The sequence below is a fragment of the Esox lucius genome, chromosome 1 (assembly GCF_011004845.1).
Source record: "Esox lucius isolate fEsoLuc1 chromosome 1, fEsoLuc1.pri, whole genome shotgun sequence".
NCBI lineage: Eukaryota > Metazoa > Chordata > Actinopteri > Esociformes > Esocidae > Esox > Esox lucius.
The window spans coordinates 1,986,123-2,001,227 of NC_047569.1; the positions used below are offsets into that span (position 1 = coordinate 1,986,123).

Sequence of the window (15,105 nt, forward strand, 5' to 3'; positions counted from 1 at the left end):
CATGCAACAGAAAATAATGCAAAACATACAGTGACACTTTTCAAGACTGTTGCTATATTCCACCTGGCGGTGTTATACAATTGAAAACAAAGTGTATGTGTATGTCTGTGTGTGTGTTAGCACATGTTCATTGCTTGCATTTGGTTGGGTAGAATGTTTGAGCCAAGGCAGAAGTGGATGAATTATGTAGTATGCCTCTAACATGTCGTCCTAAAAACTGGTGAAGAAAACTACTGGTGCTGTTAGCTCAAGAAAACAAAATGTTTGGCTTTAGAGTGAAAGGAAGAACGCTTTAAGTAGTGGTACACACAATGAAGTAGATTGTTTACTACTTTTAGTACAATTCAGAATATGAAACATTATAAAACAGTAATTAGTGTTAATGGGTATTCAAGAATGAGAAAACATGTCAGCTGTGCAACCCAAGGTGTTGACAGCAAATACACCATTGACATTTAGGTAGCAACAAACTGCTGTAGGAGGAAAATACTTGTTCTTATCCGTCATTCATATATTTGCAATTGCTTCAATATTCTACATTCATCTAAAGTACATTATAAGCGCTTGGTAACACAATGACATTGTTAATGTAGACAACCCTTTAGTAGAAAAAACTGCAAACTTAAATGTTGTTATCACAATGGTTTTAATGCACAGGCTTACCAGGGCAGGTAGTAGTCTCAGGCCAATGGGTATTAATTTGTAAATATATATTCATACCATGGCTCAGGGGCCCCTACCTAGTAGTCAATACATGATTTCAATAGCTGGTGGAATATCACACAACTAATTAGGTCAATTAGCAACAGTTCAGAAACATGATTGGGTAATAAAAGACCATTCCAGAGACGATGGGTCTGTCAGAAGTGATTAAGGGGAGGGGTTCACCACTGTGACTGTGCAGGCAAATAGCGCCACAATTCAAATAACATATTACAACGTAACATTGCAAAGAGTTTGGGGATCTCATCATCTACGGTACAATATCATTGAATGATTCAGAGAATGTGGAGTAATCTCTGTACACAAGGGACAAAAAGGGCAAAACCCAATATTGGATGGCTGTGCTCTTTGGGCCTTCAGGGGGCACTACATTGAAAAGATACAATTCTGTAGCCGACATCACTGCATGGGCTCAGCAACCCTTCAGAAAACCAATGTTGCAGAATCCACAAATGGAAGTTAAAACTCTACCATACAAAAAAGAAACTCTCTACCTAAACAAGATCCAGAAGCGCAGCTGCCTTCCCTAGTCCCAAGCTCATTTTAGATGGTTCAGATTAGATCTGTTTTTGTTTGCCAAAGATGCAACACCAATCTATAAAGAATGAATAATGCCTAATTAGAGCAAAATTGAAAATGGAATAAAGTGCAATTTGTAAAAATGGCACAAACATTGTTTTGCAATGATTTACCTGTTTTCTTGAATAGATATGACAGGGACATTTCAAAACATTACTTCAGCACCTTAGATGATGCTGAAATTATTCTCTATTCACTTGTTTATCCCATAAATCAAAATCTATCTATGATGGACACCACTTACCAATACTTTTAATGCCCCAGACTAGTCTAGGACATTAAAAGTATTTGGTCTAAAGATTATGACCATAGTGAAAACTTCTGTGTTTATGGTCAAAACATGTTACACACACAAATTGAAAGTTTAGGAATCAGATGGAGCAGGGCTGGTCATCTCATGATAAGCCATGGCTATGTTTACAGAGGCTAGGTTTCTGGGAATACTCTCACATGATATGTTGGTTGGTCTCATACACGACATGCTGGTCTTGTGTCACAGTTATCGAAGCAAACTACTCGGGAGTATATATGAAAAGTTAAATGGTTGCATGGAATACATTTCGCCCTTTCTTTGCATCCCATGAGCTAGCTGCTGATTCATTTTTGAACTTGCAAGCTCTATTAAGTTATATTGCCTCAGCAAAGTTATGAACAGAACTTATTGGCCCCTTCCACACACAACACAACATAACCTTTCCCATGTACTCTTATGTATAAGAGTTTTGAGGTGTAGTATGACAGTTTCCATTTTAAATCTGCACTCAGCAGATTTTCAACTAGCATTTTAATCTATTCTCTACCACCGGGTCATTTTGATCCCAATATTCTGAATGCAATAATTATTTTAGAGGCCCTTGAAATGGTTAAATGATAATATCATCAAGTTTCATGCAGATAAAAAAAAATGTGAGTTTTGGGTTGTGATTTTACATCCGGGGTTAATTTGACCTGCTAACATAATGAGTGTAACCAAAATGCTAACATAACACAAGGGATAATATGATATATTTAAACTCTGAAAGAAAATACACAAAGAACTTTCAGCTGATTTCAGGAGAAATGGATTACTAATCTAAAGACCTGACACTAAAACAGTTCAGCAAGGACAGTGTTAAAAGATAATTGATCAAGTATCTTCCGGTGGTGAATTTGGAGAGAGACAGAGAGAAGAAAGCAAGACAGACAAAATGGAGATGCCGATATTGTTCACAGCCATTCAGGTAACCTGGTGTAGTTTCAGCCTCTGGTGACTACAAAAACAGTAAAAAAATCTACTACATGACTAATGTTATCTCTGCCTCTCGGGTCACCAATCAGTGTGCATTTGTCAGTGCAGTTCTCGTTGGATGCAGCGGGTGGAGCTTTTTACCCTGGTACTCATGGTAGGTGGCTTGGTCCAGAACAAGGGTGGGTAAAGTCACTCCTTCATACACACATTGCACCGGCCTATATTAAGGCGCTGTTGCCACTCCTCTTTGAGCGGGCCCTGAGAAGTTGATGGGTTGAATGGTCCGTCAGTGCCCACTCGCGTCAGCCAGAAGCTGTATATGTTGGCAAAGTAGTGACACGTGCCCCTCGGGCCCTGGCATTCCACAAATGGCTGGGAACGGAAGTCCCTAAGGCAGCTTCCTGATGATGACAGGGACTGGCCACCACCCTCATCACCGGCTCCTGTGTGCTGCAATTCACATGCGTGTTAGTACTTAACACACACGTAACACACACAGAATCATAAACAGCTTCTGGCTGCATAGAATTACTTTATAGGAATAATCACATGCATCCAGTTTATATACTCACACTCACACATACATATAGAAACCAAAAACAGATGAAAATGAAATCACTCACCATGAGGAAAGAGTATCCCATCCACAGACTTTTCCATTTGGGTGGACAGAAGGGGTTGTTGGTGTCTTGGCTGTGAATTGCTACAGCAGGGGAGGGAGCCTCACAGACTACACAACGGCTGATGTGCTGCAGGATATCCTGACCCACTATAGGCATCATGGGCACCGCTGCCGTGGTGGACAGCCAGTATGATTTGTCATTGCGGCTAGCATAGTCACATGTACCCATGTTGCAATAGGAAAAAGGCATGGTGCTGAAAAGACGTAAACATGACCCAGCCTGACCTGGTAAGGGGCAAAGACACAAAGTTACAATCATACACACAGGCACAATCACAAAGAAATTAAACACACAGTATTTAGTGTGGAAATTACACTGCATGTCTGACACTGGGCATGCTGAAAACCATGAAAATTTGTCAGAATGCACACATTTTCCCTCACAGGATAAATATTAATGAAAACCAAAAAAAATCTGAGACTGATTTTCTCAGACACATACAGCATTAGGTCACAGGATACAATAGTGCACAAACAAAAAAACATTTTTCTCACAGTTGCAGTCTAAGAAATAGCAAAAGCCTACCTCTGCCTACTGCAATTTTTTACTGAGTAAAAATTTACACTGAACAAAATTATAAACGCAACACTTTTGTTTTCGCCCCCATTTATCATGAGCTGATCTCAAAGATATAGGACTTTCTCTATATACACAAAAGGCCTATTTCTCTCAAATATTGTTCATAAATCTGTCTAAATCTTTGTTAGTGAGCACTTCTTCTTTGCCGAGATAATCCATCCACCTCAAAGGTGTGACATACCAAGATGCTGATTAGACAGCATGATTATTGCACAGGTGTGCCTTAGGCTGGCAACAATAAAAGGCCACTCTAAAATGTGCAGTTCCATCACACAGCACAATGCCACAGATGTCGCAAGTTCTGAGGGAGCATGCAATGGGCAAGAATTGAATGTTCATTTCTATACCATAAGCCGTCTCCAAAGGTGTTTCAGAGAATTTGGCAGTACATCCAACTGGCCTCACAATCACAGACCACATGTAATCACACCAGCCCAGGACCTCCACATCCAACATCTTCACCTCCAAGATCTTCTGAGATCAGCCACCCGGACAGCTGCTGCAACAATAGGTTGGCATAACCAAAGAATTTCTACAGTTTGTCATCGTAACCGACTTCAGTGGGCAAATGCTCACATTCTATGGCATCTGACACTTTGGAGAGATGTTCTCTTCACGGATGAATCCCGGTTTTGACTTTACAAGGCAGATCAAATCAAATCAAATGTATTTATAAAGCCATTTTTACAACAGCAGTTGTCACAAAGTGCTTAACAGAGACACCCGGCCATAAACCCCAAGGATCAAACAACAGTAGTGTTGGATTTCAGTGGCTAGGAAAAACTCACTAAGGCCGAATTTTAGGAAGAAACCTAGAGATGACCCAGGCTCAGAGGGGTGACCAGTCCGGGTGAGATATTAAGAGTCCAATTGGAATAATTAATACATTTCTCTGGGCTAAATCCAGAGTCTATTTGATTCTAGACTAGGTCAAACGTATGACCAGGTGGACAAGGACAGGGACAGCAACGGGCCCCCCAAACCAGGTACTCCGCAGGTGTGGACCAGGACCTCATCTCCTCCTAAAATTTAAAACTGGAGGAGACTGAGAAAAGTAAGTGCATTCCTCATATCCCCCAGCACAATAATATAGCAGCGTAACACCTTGGAACTGAGACGGGGGGGGTCCGGCGACACTGTGGCCCTACCCGAGGGAGGCCCCGGACAGGGCCCAACAGGCAGGAAATCAATCCACCCACATTGCCAGGCATCAACCAAAGGGACACCCACCAACCACAACCCCCCTGAAAGAGGGCCGAGTGTTGCCAGCAGTGTACAGCCCAATTGCACAAGTGCGCAACAGAGAGACAACAACAAGCCAGTGACTCTTCCCCAGAAAGGCATTGGAGGGAGGGCATCCCAGTGGCGACGAGAGCCCACCTGGCAAGACAGCAAGGGTGGACAGTATCAAGCATACTGGTCACCTTCACTCCCCTGGGCCAGAGATGAGTTTTTTGTAGACATTTGAAAGTTTGCACTGAGTTTGCATTTCTAACCTTAATTGGCAGATCATTCCACAGTAGTGGAGCTCTATGAGAAAAGGCCCTGCCGCCAGCTGTTTGTTTAGAAATTCTAGGTACAATTAAAAGGGCTGCATCTTGCGATCGTAGGTTACGTGTAGGTATGTATGGCTGGATCATTTCAGAAAAGTAAGTAGGAGCAAGTCCATGTATTGATTTATAGGTTAAGAGTAAAACCTTAAAATCAGCCCGAACCCTAACAGGCAGCCAGTGTAAGGACGCTAGGACAGGAGTAATGTGTTAAATTTTTTTTGTTCTAGTTAGGATTCTAGCAGCCGTGTGCAGCACTAATTTAAGTTTATTTATTAGTTTGTCTGGATAACCAGAGAGAAGAGCATTGCAGTAATCTAGTCTAGAAGTAACAAAAGCATGGATACATTTTTCTGCATACGTTTTTGATAGAAAGATTTCTAATTTTTACAATGTTTCGAAGATGAAAATAAGCAACTCTTGAGACATATTTTATATGTTCTTCAAAGGAGAGGTCAGGGTCAAGGGTAACGCCAAGGTTTTTGACAGTTTTTTTGGATACGACCATGCAGCCGTCGAGGTTCACAGTGAGATCTGCTAACAATGCTATTTGTTTCTTGGGTCCTAAAACGAGCATTTCTGTTTTCCTTGAGTTTAAGAGCAAGAAATTCTCTATCATCCACTCCATGCTTCATTGAAATATATAACTGTGTGTCATCAGCGTAACAGTGAAGGTTTACATTGTGATTTTGGATTACATCGCCCAGAGGGAGCCTAAATAGTGAGAACAATAATGGGCCCAGAACCGAGCCTTGAGGAACACCAAAGCATACCTTTGACTTGTCTATTTTTAGTGAGTTTGGTACACATCCGGAAGAAAGGGAGCAATTTATTATGTTCAGCATTGGCTGACCTAGCACAGGAAATAGCTCCTTAAGTAATTTTGTTGGAATCGGGTCTAGCTGAGAGTTTGTGGGTTTAGAACTCATTACAAATTTAGTAAATGTGTCGAGCGATACGGTATCAAAAAATTTAAGTGTCCCCATTGACACCTGGTCAGGGATGTTCAGGACATTTTTAGGACAACTGAGATTTTGAGGACCATAACTATTTAAGGAAGAGTCAGTTATTTGTTTTCTAATGGTGATGATCTTTTCATCAAAGTAGTTCATGTATTCATTACAACTAAAGTGAAGACCCACTTCACTTGCTAAGCTTTGCTTTTTTGTTAACTTTGCAACTGTATCAAAGAGAAATGTTTAAATGTTTTTGTTCACCTCAATCAGGTTGGAGAAATAAACTGATCGAGAAGACGTGAGTGATTTTCGGCAATGTAGTGTACTGTCTATCCAGGCTAGTCTAAATACCTCCAACTTGGTGGAGCAACACTTTCACTACAATTTCCTGGAGGCTTGCTTAAGTGCTCTAGTATTGTCTGTGTACCAGGGAGCAAGTTTCTTGTTGCGTATTTCTTTAGTTTTTAGTGGTGCAACTGTGTCTAATGTATTTCGCAGTGTTCAGTTTAGATCCTCGATTTGATCGTTTACAGATTTATTTACTCTGTCGTTAATGAGCGAAGGAATTTATTTGTAGTCCGAGAATTTATAGTACGGCTTTTGAAAATCATTGTTTGCAGAGCAAGTGGATTTCTTGTTTTAACGGTAAATGTAATAAGACAGTGATTCGATAATCTAGGATTTTGGGGGGAAATTATTAGATCTACAATATCTATTTCTCGTGACAGGACTAAATCTAAGGTGTGATTGTGGCAATGTGTTGGACCTGAGACATGTTGGATAAAACCCATTGAGTCAATTATGGCTTCAAAGGCATTTTGAAGAGGATCATTGGACTTTTCCATATGAATATTGAAATCTCCAAAAATTAGAATACTATCTGCCATGACTACAAGGTTAGACAAGAATTCTGGAAACTCAGTGAGGAACATTGTATATGGCCCAGGGGGCCTATAAATAATAGCTATGTAAAACGATTTATCGGCCTGGTTAACTTTCATTAGTAAAACTCCAAAAGAGATATGTTTGAGAGTAAATTTATATTTACTGTCATAAATATAAACGACACCCCCTCCTTTTCGGGATGCACGAGGGATATGATCACTAGTATAACCAGGAGGAGAGGCCTCATTTAAGGCAGTGAATTCATTAGGCTTTAGCCACATTTCACATATACCAATAACATCTAGTTTATGGTCAGAGATTAATTCATTTACGGCAGCTGCCTTTGGAGCAATGGATCTAACATTTAGGAGTCCCATTTTGAGATGTGAGGTGATACAGTCATTTTTATTTTTATTTGTGACCGAGGCGGGGGAAAGCTTTATCTTAATAATGTAGTTTTTGTTAGCACAACCTTGTTTAACTTTTCTCAGCCTGGAACGTGTCACAGTGGCAATAGGTAAAGCTGTACTAACTACTCTGGCTATGCTATCGACAGACTCCACTATGCTAGCAGGCTGGCTAACAGCCTGCGGCCTGACCTGCACCCTCTCTCATGTTAAGGCTATAGGAGTGAGACTCCCAAAAAGAAAGCCAGTTATCTACAAACTCTACCTCCTGCGACGAGCAGAACTCCGTTTTCAGCCTGCGATTGAGTTGCGCTAGTCTGCTGTAGAGCTCGTCACCACCCCTAGCTGGGAGGGGACCAGAGACAATTATTTGCTAGTTTACACGCTGATGCTATGTTCTGCTTTGTAATCTCTGTTTCATCCTAACGTCGTTGGTGCCAACGTGAATAACAATATCTCTGTACTCTCTATACTTGCCAGTTTTAGACTTCGCTAGCACTTACCCCAGATATGCGGCTACGTCAGTGGCTCTGCCCACCGGTAAACAGTGTACGATCGCCAGCTGATTATTCAGTCAAATACTGCGGGTAATGGAATCGCCAATAACTAAAGTTTTCAGTTTTTCAAGGCCACCAGTAGAAAATGCCTGCCAATCCTTCCCCTCTGAAGACGGCTCGGGTCTTGACTCTGACTCCAGTGGGGAAAACCTGTTGAAAGTCTCAGTTGGATTTAGCAATGATTCAGGTTAAACTGGTCGACGGCATTTCTTCCCAGTGACCAAGAGAAAGTTCTTGCCCGGCTGCAGGAGCTGTGCCGGGGGGCTAACAAAACTATTGTTTCTTCCTGGTGGCACTGATACAGTTTTTTCTATTTCTACACTACCATAATCCTTGCCTGACATTTGCGTCAGAAGCCGAGCCTCTAACTCTGCTATCTTTAACTGAAGATGATAGTTCTCCTCCGTGTTGTTGCTACAACAATTACAGCGCATTTTAATGATACTTAGCCTCGGGTGTTCTGGGGTGAGTAGTTCCGTTAATTATGTCCAAAAAGAGTCCCGGTGTAGTAAAGTTGGGTAAGAGGTCAACAGATAAAAATATTGCATTGGTAAAACTCTTAAAATTGAATTTTGACCAATTAGTTTATATAGAGTAAATTCGAAAAAAGTTTGGCAGGTAGCCTGGTAGGTAACAGCAGGCAGCGTACAGCACATCAATAATCCCACAATCAATGAAGGCAACATGAAGGCAGACAGATGGCAGACAGCATGTACAGCGTTGTGTGGGTGAGCAGTTTGCTGATGTCAACATAGTGGATCGAGTGGCCCATGGTGGCAGTGGGGTTATGGTATGGGCAGGTGTGTGTTATGGACAACGAACACAGATGCATTTTATTGTTGGCATTTTGATGGCATTTTTGTTGTGCCATTGATCCATGACCATCACCTCATGTTGCAGCATGAGAATGCACGGCCCCATGTTGCAAGGATCTGTACACAATTCCTGGAAGCTGAAAACATTCCAGTTCTTGCATGGCCAGCATACTCACCGGACATGTCACCCATTGAGCATGTTTGGGATGCTCTGGATTTGCGTATACGACAGCGTGTTCCAGGTCCTGACAATATCCAGCAACTTTGCACAGCCATTGAAGAGGAGTGGACCAACATTCCACAGGTCACAATCAACAACCTGATCGACTCTATGCAAAGGAGGTGTGGTGCACTGCGTGAGGCAAATGGTGGTGACACTGACTGGTTTTTGGACCCCCCGGACCCCCCCGGACACATGCAACACAGTGAAACTACAAATTTTAGAGTGGCCTTTTATTTTGGCCAGCCTAAGGCACACCTGTGCAATAATCATGCTGTCTAATCAGCATCTTGATATGCTACACCTGTGAGGTGGATGGATTATCTCGGCAAAGGTGAAGTGCTCAATAACACAGATTTAGACAGATTTGTGAACAATATTTGAGAGAAATAGGCCTTTTGTGTACATAGAGAAAGTCTTAGATCTTTGAGTTCACCTCATGATGAATGGGGGCAAAAACAAAAGTGTTGCGTTTATAATTTTGTTCAGCGTATGTACAGTTAGGTCCGTAAATAATTGGACACTGACACAGTCAGTTTAGTTATTTTGGCTGTTTACCAAAAGTTACAGTTAAATAATGTGTAATCTGGGTTTAAAGTGCAGTCTTTCAGATTTAATTTGAGGGTATTCAAATACAAATTGGTCGATGGGTTTAGGAATTACAGCAGTATATTATGTAGCGCCCTCTTTTTCAAGGGCCCATATGGCTTTTGAGTCAATTGACTCAAAAGCCATTTCATGGACAGGTTATTATGGGCTATTCCTTTGTTAGTTCTTCATCTATTAAGAACGTTAAAGGTCTGGAGTTGATTCCAGGCATGGAATTCACATTTGGAAGCTGTTGCTGTGAACCAACAACATGCGGTCAAAGAAGCTCTCAATGAAAGTAAAACAGGCCATTCTTAGGCTGCAAAAATAAAATTCCATCAGAGAATTAGCAGAAACATTATGAGTGGCTAAATCAACAGTTTGGTACATTCAGAGAACAAAAAGAACGCACTGGTGAGCTCTGCAACACAAAAAGACCTGGACGTCCACTGGAGACGACAGTGGTGGATGATCGTAGGATCCTTTCCATGGTAAAGAAAAACCCCTTCACTACATCCAGTTAAGTGAAGAACACACTCCAGGAGGTAGGCTTATCATTATCCAAGTCTATAATAAAGAGAAGACTTCACGAGAGCAAATACAGAGGGTTTTCCTCAAGGTGCAAACCATTCAAAAGCCTCTAGAAAGGCCAGATGAGACTTTTCCAAAAAACATTTAAAAAAAAGCCAGCCCAGTTCTGGAGCAGCATTCTTTAGACAGATGAAACTAGGATCAACTTGTACCAGAATAATGAGAAGAAAAAAGTAATGAGAAGCCTTGGAATGGCTCATGATCCGAAGCATTTCACATCAACTGTAAAACACGGTGGAGACAGTGTGATGGCATGGGCATGCATGGCTTCCAGTGGCACTGGGTCACTAGTGTTTACTGCTGATGTGAGAGAAGACAGAAGCAGCTGGATGAATTCTGAAGTGTATAGGGATATATTATCTGCTGAGATTCAGTCAAATTCAACAAAGTTGTTTGGACGGTGCTTCACTTTACAGATGACAATGACCCAATACATACTGTGAAAGCAACCCAGGAATTTTTAAGGCAAATAAGTAGAGTATTCTGCAATGGTCAATTCAATCACCTGATCTCAACCCGATCGAGCATACATTTCACTTGCTCAAGACAAAACTTCAGGCAGAAAGACACACGAACAAACAACAACTAAAGACAACTGCAGTAAGGGTCTGGCAAAACATCACAAAGGAGGAAACCAAGCGTTTGGTGATGTCCGTGTGTTCCAGACTTCAAGCAATCATTGCCTGCAATGGATTCTCGAAAAAGTATTAAAAACATTTTATTTATGATTGCGTTAATTTGTCCAATTATATTTCAGCCCCTGAAATACTCAGCAAAATTCTGTTGGTGCTTGGCGTACAAAGCCAGAATTATGAAAATGAGGTCAGTGTCCAAATATCTCCGGACATAACTCTATGTACAATACTGTTCAAAACCTTGGCATATACTGTCCACAACTTTTCAGATTGCAGGATTTTTGTGGTGTGGAGTGTCCATAGGTTAAAAAAGGCAACTAGCCCTAGCTAGTTGAAAGTTGTCTGTAGCTCTAACATACAGCTCTGGTCAAAATTAAGAGACCACTCCTAATTTTTCTTAAATCAGAATCTCTACATGTACGGCAGCCATTCAAATTCCAGTGTCTGTTAAATTCCAACACAGGTACACCTAATTTTACTCAATGAAGTACTGATTAGGTGATTATCTGAATCAAATCTAATTTAACAAGTAAAAGTATAAAAACCACTGCTGTGGTCATCACTATCCTCTTGCAATATGATTAGCTGGATGGAAAAAACAGTGCAAAAAGTACCTCAAATGTAATTTGAATAAAAAATAACTATTCAGCATGACAAAAGAGTTGAAAAGAAAAGCTTTGAGTGAGACGAAGGGTTCAATTCTGGCTTTACTGGCAGAGGGATACAGTGAGTGTCAGGTTGCTTCCATCCTGAAAATTTCAAAGATGGCGATTCATAAGAACAAGGTCAAGCAACAGACATTGGGGACAACAAAGCTACAGACTGGCAGAGGGCGAAAACGACTGTCCACTGACCGAGATGACCGTCAACTCATTCGAATGTCACTCAACAACCGTAGGATGACACAAAGTGACCTACAAAAAGATGTGGCAAACAGCATCTGGGGTGAAGTGCATGGCGAGGATGGTTCGAAAAAAAGGCTCCTAGGGTCAGGGCTGATGTCATGCAAAGCTAGAAAAAAGCCTTTCATCAATGAGAAGCAAAGAAGAGCCAGGCTGAAGTTTTCAAAAGACCATAAGGATTGGACCGTAGAGGAATGGAGTAAGGTCATGTTCTCTGACAAGTCAAAGTTTCAGCTTTGCCCAACACCTGGTCATCTAATGGTTAGTTGGAGACCTGGAAAAGCCTACAAGCCACAATGTCTCGCACCCACTGTTAAATTTGGTGGTGGATCGGTGATGATCTGGGGATGCTTCAGCAGGGCTGGAATCAGGCACATATGTCTTTGTGAAGGTCACATGAATCAAGCCAAGTAAAAGGTTATGCTGGAAGAACACCTGCTTCCTTCTGCTCTGACAATGTTCCCCAACTCTGAGAACTTTTTGCCAGGAGTGGCATAAAGTCACCCAACACCAATGTGACAGACTGGTGGAGAGCATGCAAAGACACATGAAAGCTTTGATTGAAAATCAGGGTTATTCCAACAATTACTGATTTCCAAGCTCTTCCCTAAGTTAAAACATTTGTATTTTGTTGTTGAGAAATGAATAAAAAAACGAATAAATTAGTTTTCTTAGCATTATTTGAGGTCTGAAAACAATGCATATTTATTTTGTTATTTTGAACAGTTATTCTTTTCTACAAATAAATACTCTAAATTACAATATTTCTGTTTGGAATTTGGATGTAATGTTGTTGGGTGTCATGTTGTAATGTTTTCAGTAGTTTATAGAATTAAAGAAACATTTAAATTTTACTCACATACCTTTTAGTAGTAAAACCAGAGAAATTCATTATTCATAAGTGCATTATATATTTTTTTGAGGTAGTGGGGGGATACACACGATGATTAAGATACTACTCAAAGAGGTAGGTTTTCAGAAGATTGTCTGGGACTCTGCTGTCCTGGCTTCAAGGGGAGGTGCCAAGACAGAAAATAGTTTTGCCTAGGCTGAGAGGGTGCTGCCTTTCTAGTAAAATAGCGGAATCAACAACTTCCCTGCTGTGCATCAATAAATTACAGATCTCTCCTGCTTTATGGTTGTGGATATGGTTGTGGACATCTCTAGTTACTTTGCCTCCCATATGCCTTTGTCTATGTAATTAAGTAAACTACCTTATTGAATTTGGTTGAATTGGGGAATCATTTAATAAACATATGCGTATTTGATTGGGACCAAACAGCTATTAGAAAAGTTAATTGTTTAAAGGCCCTCACCTGAACCCCATTCTGAACCCCATTTTAGCATAAAAATCAAAGGCCCAAAAAAAACTATTGTATGCAGTCAGTCCCCGTTTTTGCCAAACGTGACTATTCCTTAAGACGGCAGTTTGGAAACTATGTATTCATCTTTGCCTCTCTTACCATTTTCCTCACCTCAATATGAACATACATTCTCTTCTTGGCAAATCTGCAACTGATCCAGACTTTAGAAACTTCTGTTATAATTGTATTTTATTATTGACCTGTCGGTGCTTAGATGTATTTTCAACTGATCATGTTTTAATAGTTTCTTATTTACCTGATCTTTGTAGGTCATTGTCTCCTTTCAACTAAAAGCTCTTTGGTTTTACCCATGGTGATGGATGACAAAACAATTTTACATGTGTGCAACCTCTTATATAGACAGGTAAACAGGAAAAGGTGAAAGAGCATCAAAACAGTTCCCGGAGAGTGAGACCAACTAAAAAGCAAATCATTTCATAGCTGATACCACTTTATGGCTATAGAGCCAATACCTTGAAACCTATTTTTGGCAGAAACATTGTACTACTCAATAAAATGTTTTGTGGTTGAGAAATTTAAATAAAAGTATATTGATCCCCCTTATGTTTGAGCCAAAAAGTCATTGTTTTTGTGGTTTATTTTTTTGCATTCACTTTTGCTCAATGTAATGAAGGGTGCCGATAATATACAATATATATACAAACAGTCAATAACGAGTTGACTGTTTGTATATATATATATATATATTTTTAATTCGTTTTGTTGGGTCTTTTTGGACATTACATGTAGGACACCCCTGGATTTTTTTTTTCCAATATATTTTTTTTCCTAAATACTTAATTGGGACTATTGCCAAACCACATCTTACCGTACATGTGAAATTTCTGTAAATGTTGCATATTATGGCCCTATATGCAGACAACAACTAACATCACCATTACACACAGTATAGTATGTGTAAATGTACTTAAAGATTAAAAAAGACACACACCCAGACAGTGTTTTAAGACCAACATACCAGGCCCGGTGCCACGGGGGCACAAAAAGGGGGCATTGCCCCTCCAGATAATTTTTGTTTCCCCATAAACACTGCAAATGGTATATGAATTAGATATGCCCCCTCCTTTATGAAAAATGCCCCCTCTGTCATTGCATCCTGCAGCCGGGCCTGCAACATACCAAGGTCCTGTGTGTGTGCCTTCTCTTGCCCTTCCAGATACAGCAGACTGTAGCCAGTCCACATTTGTGTCATGTCTGCTGGACAGGAAGGGGGTGTATCTGATTGGCTGTGGATCACCAACAGAAAACCGGAGTTGAAAGTGGTGAAGGGGCCTGAGCTGCCGGGGTCCCCCGATGGGCCTGGTTCGCCTACCATGACAAACGGAGACAAAAAGAAGAAGCAGAAGCAGGCAGGACCAGTCAGAAAACATGGAAATGTTTAAGAAACTCAGCTACCCTTGGAGAGGAAATACAATTTCATTAATCAAATGAAACAGTTTTCATATTAAAAATAATTTAAACAACAGCTTCTCAACGACATGAACAATAAAGAAAATAATTAATATGCTTTTACAGTGTGGCGGAGTTGTTGATTTCAGCTGAAGGGGCAATCTAAATTTTTCAAAATAACAAAGTGGTCCACTGTTTTAGAAAAGACATGTAAGGAGAACATTTTTTACTATGAATCTAAGGTTGATTTCACACCTAGGTGGTTAAGCATGGTTAACTTGAACACTGGAATGTTTTTGAAGTGACCAGAAATGCTATGCATTATGGGATTAGTAGCCCTACTGTCGAAATTGTGCCAAAGTAACAAATCACTGGCTAGCTAACACATGCTGTAGAAGAAAGACATGGAACAGCAGCGAAGTGAGAACACATC

General features: G+C 40.6%; 1 protein-coding gene across 5 annotated transcripts in view; it reads right to left on the reverse strand.

The window, feature by feature from the left end:
- Positions 1-2,018: 2,018 nt before the first annotated feature.
- Positions 2,019-15,105, reverse strand: part of col4a4 (collagen, type IV, alpha 4) — a 295,816-nt gene continuing 282,729 nt past the window's right edge. For all 5 annotated transcript variants that reach the window (XM_034292008.1, XM_034292010.1, XM_034292005.1 and 2 more), the window contains 3 exons: positions 14,403-14,591; positions 3,154-3,437; positions 2,019-2,980 (listed from right to left, as the gene is read on the reverse strand). In XM_034292008.1, the coding sequence (XP_034147899.1) occupies positions 2,720-2,980; positions 3,154-3,437; positions 14,403-14,591 (734 nt within the window). In that variant the 3' untranslated portion in view covers positions 2,019-2,719. The remainder of the gene's footprint in view (positions 2,981-3,153; positions 3,438-14,402; positions 14,592-15,105) is intronic.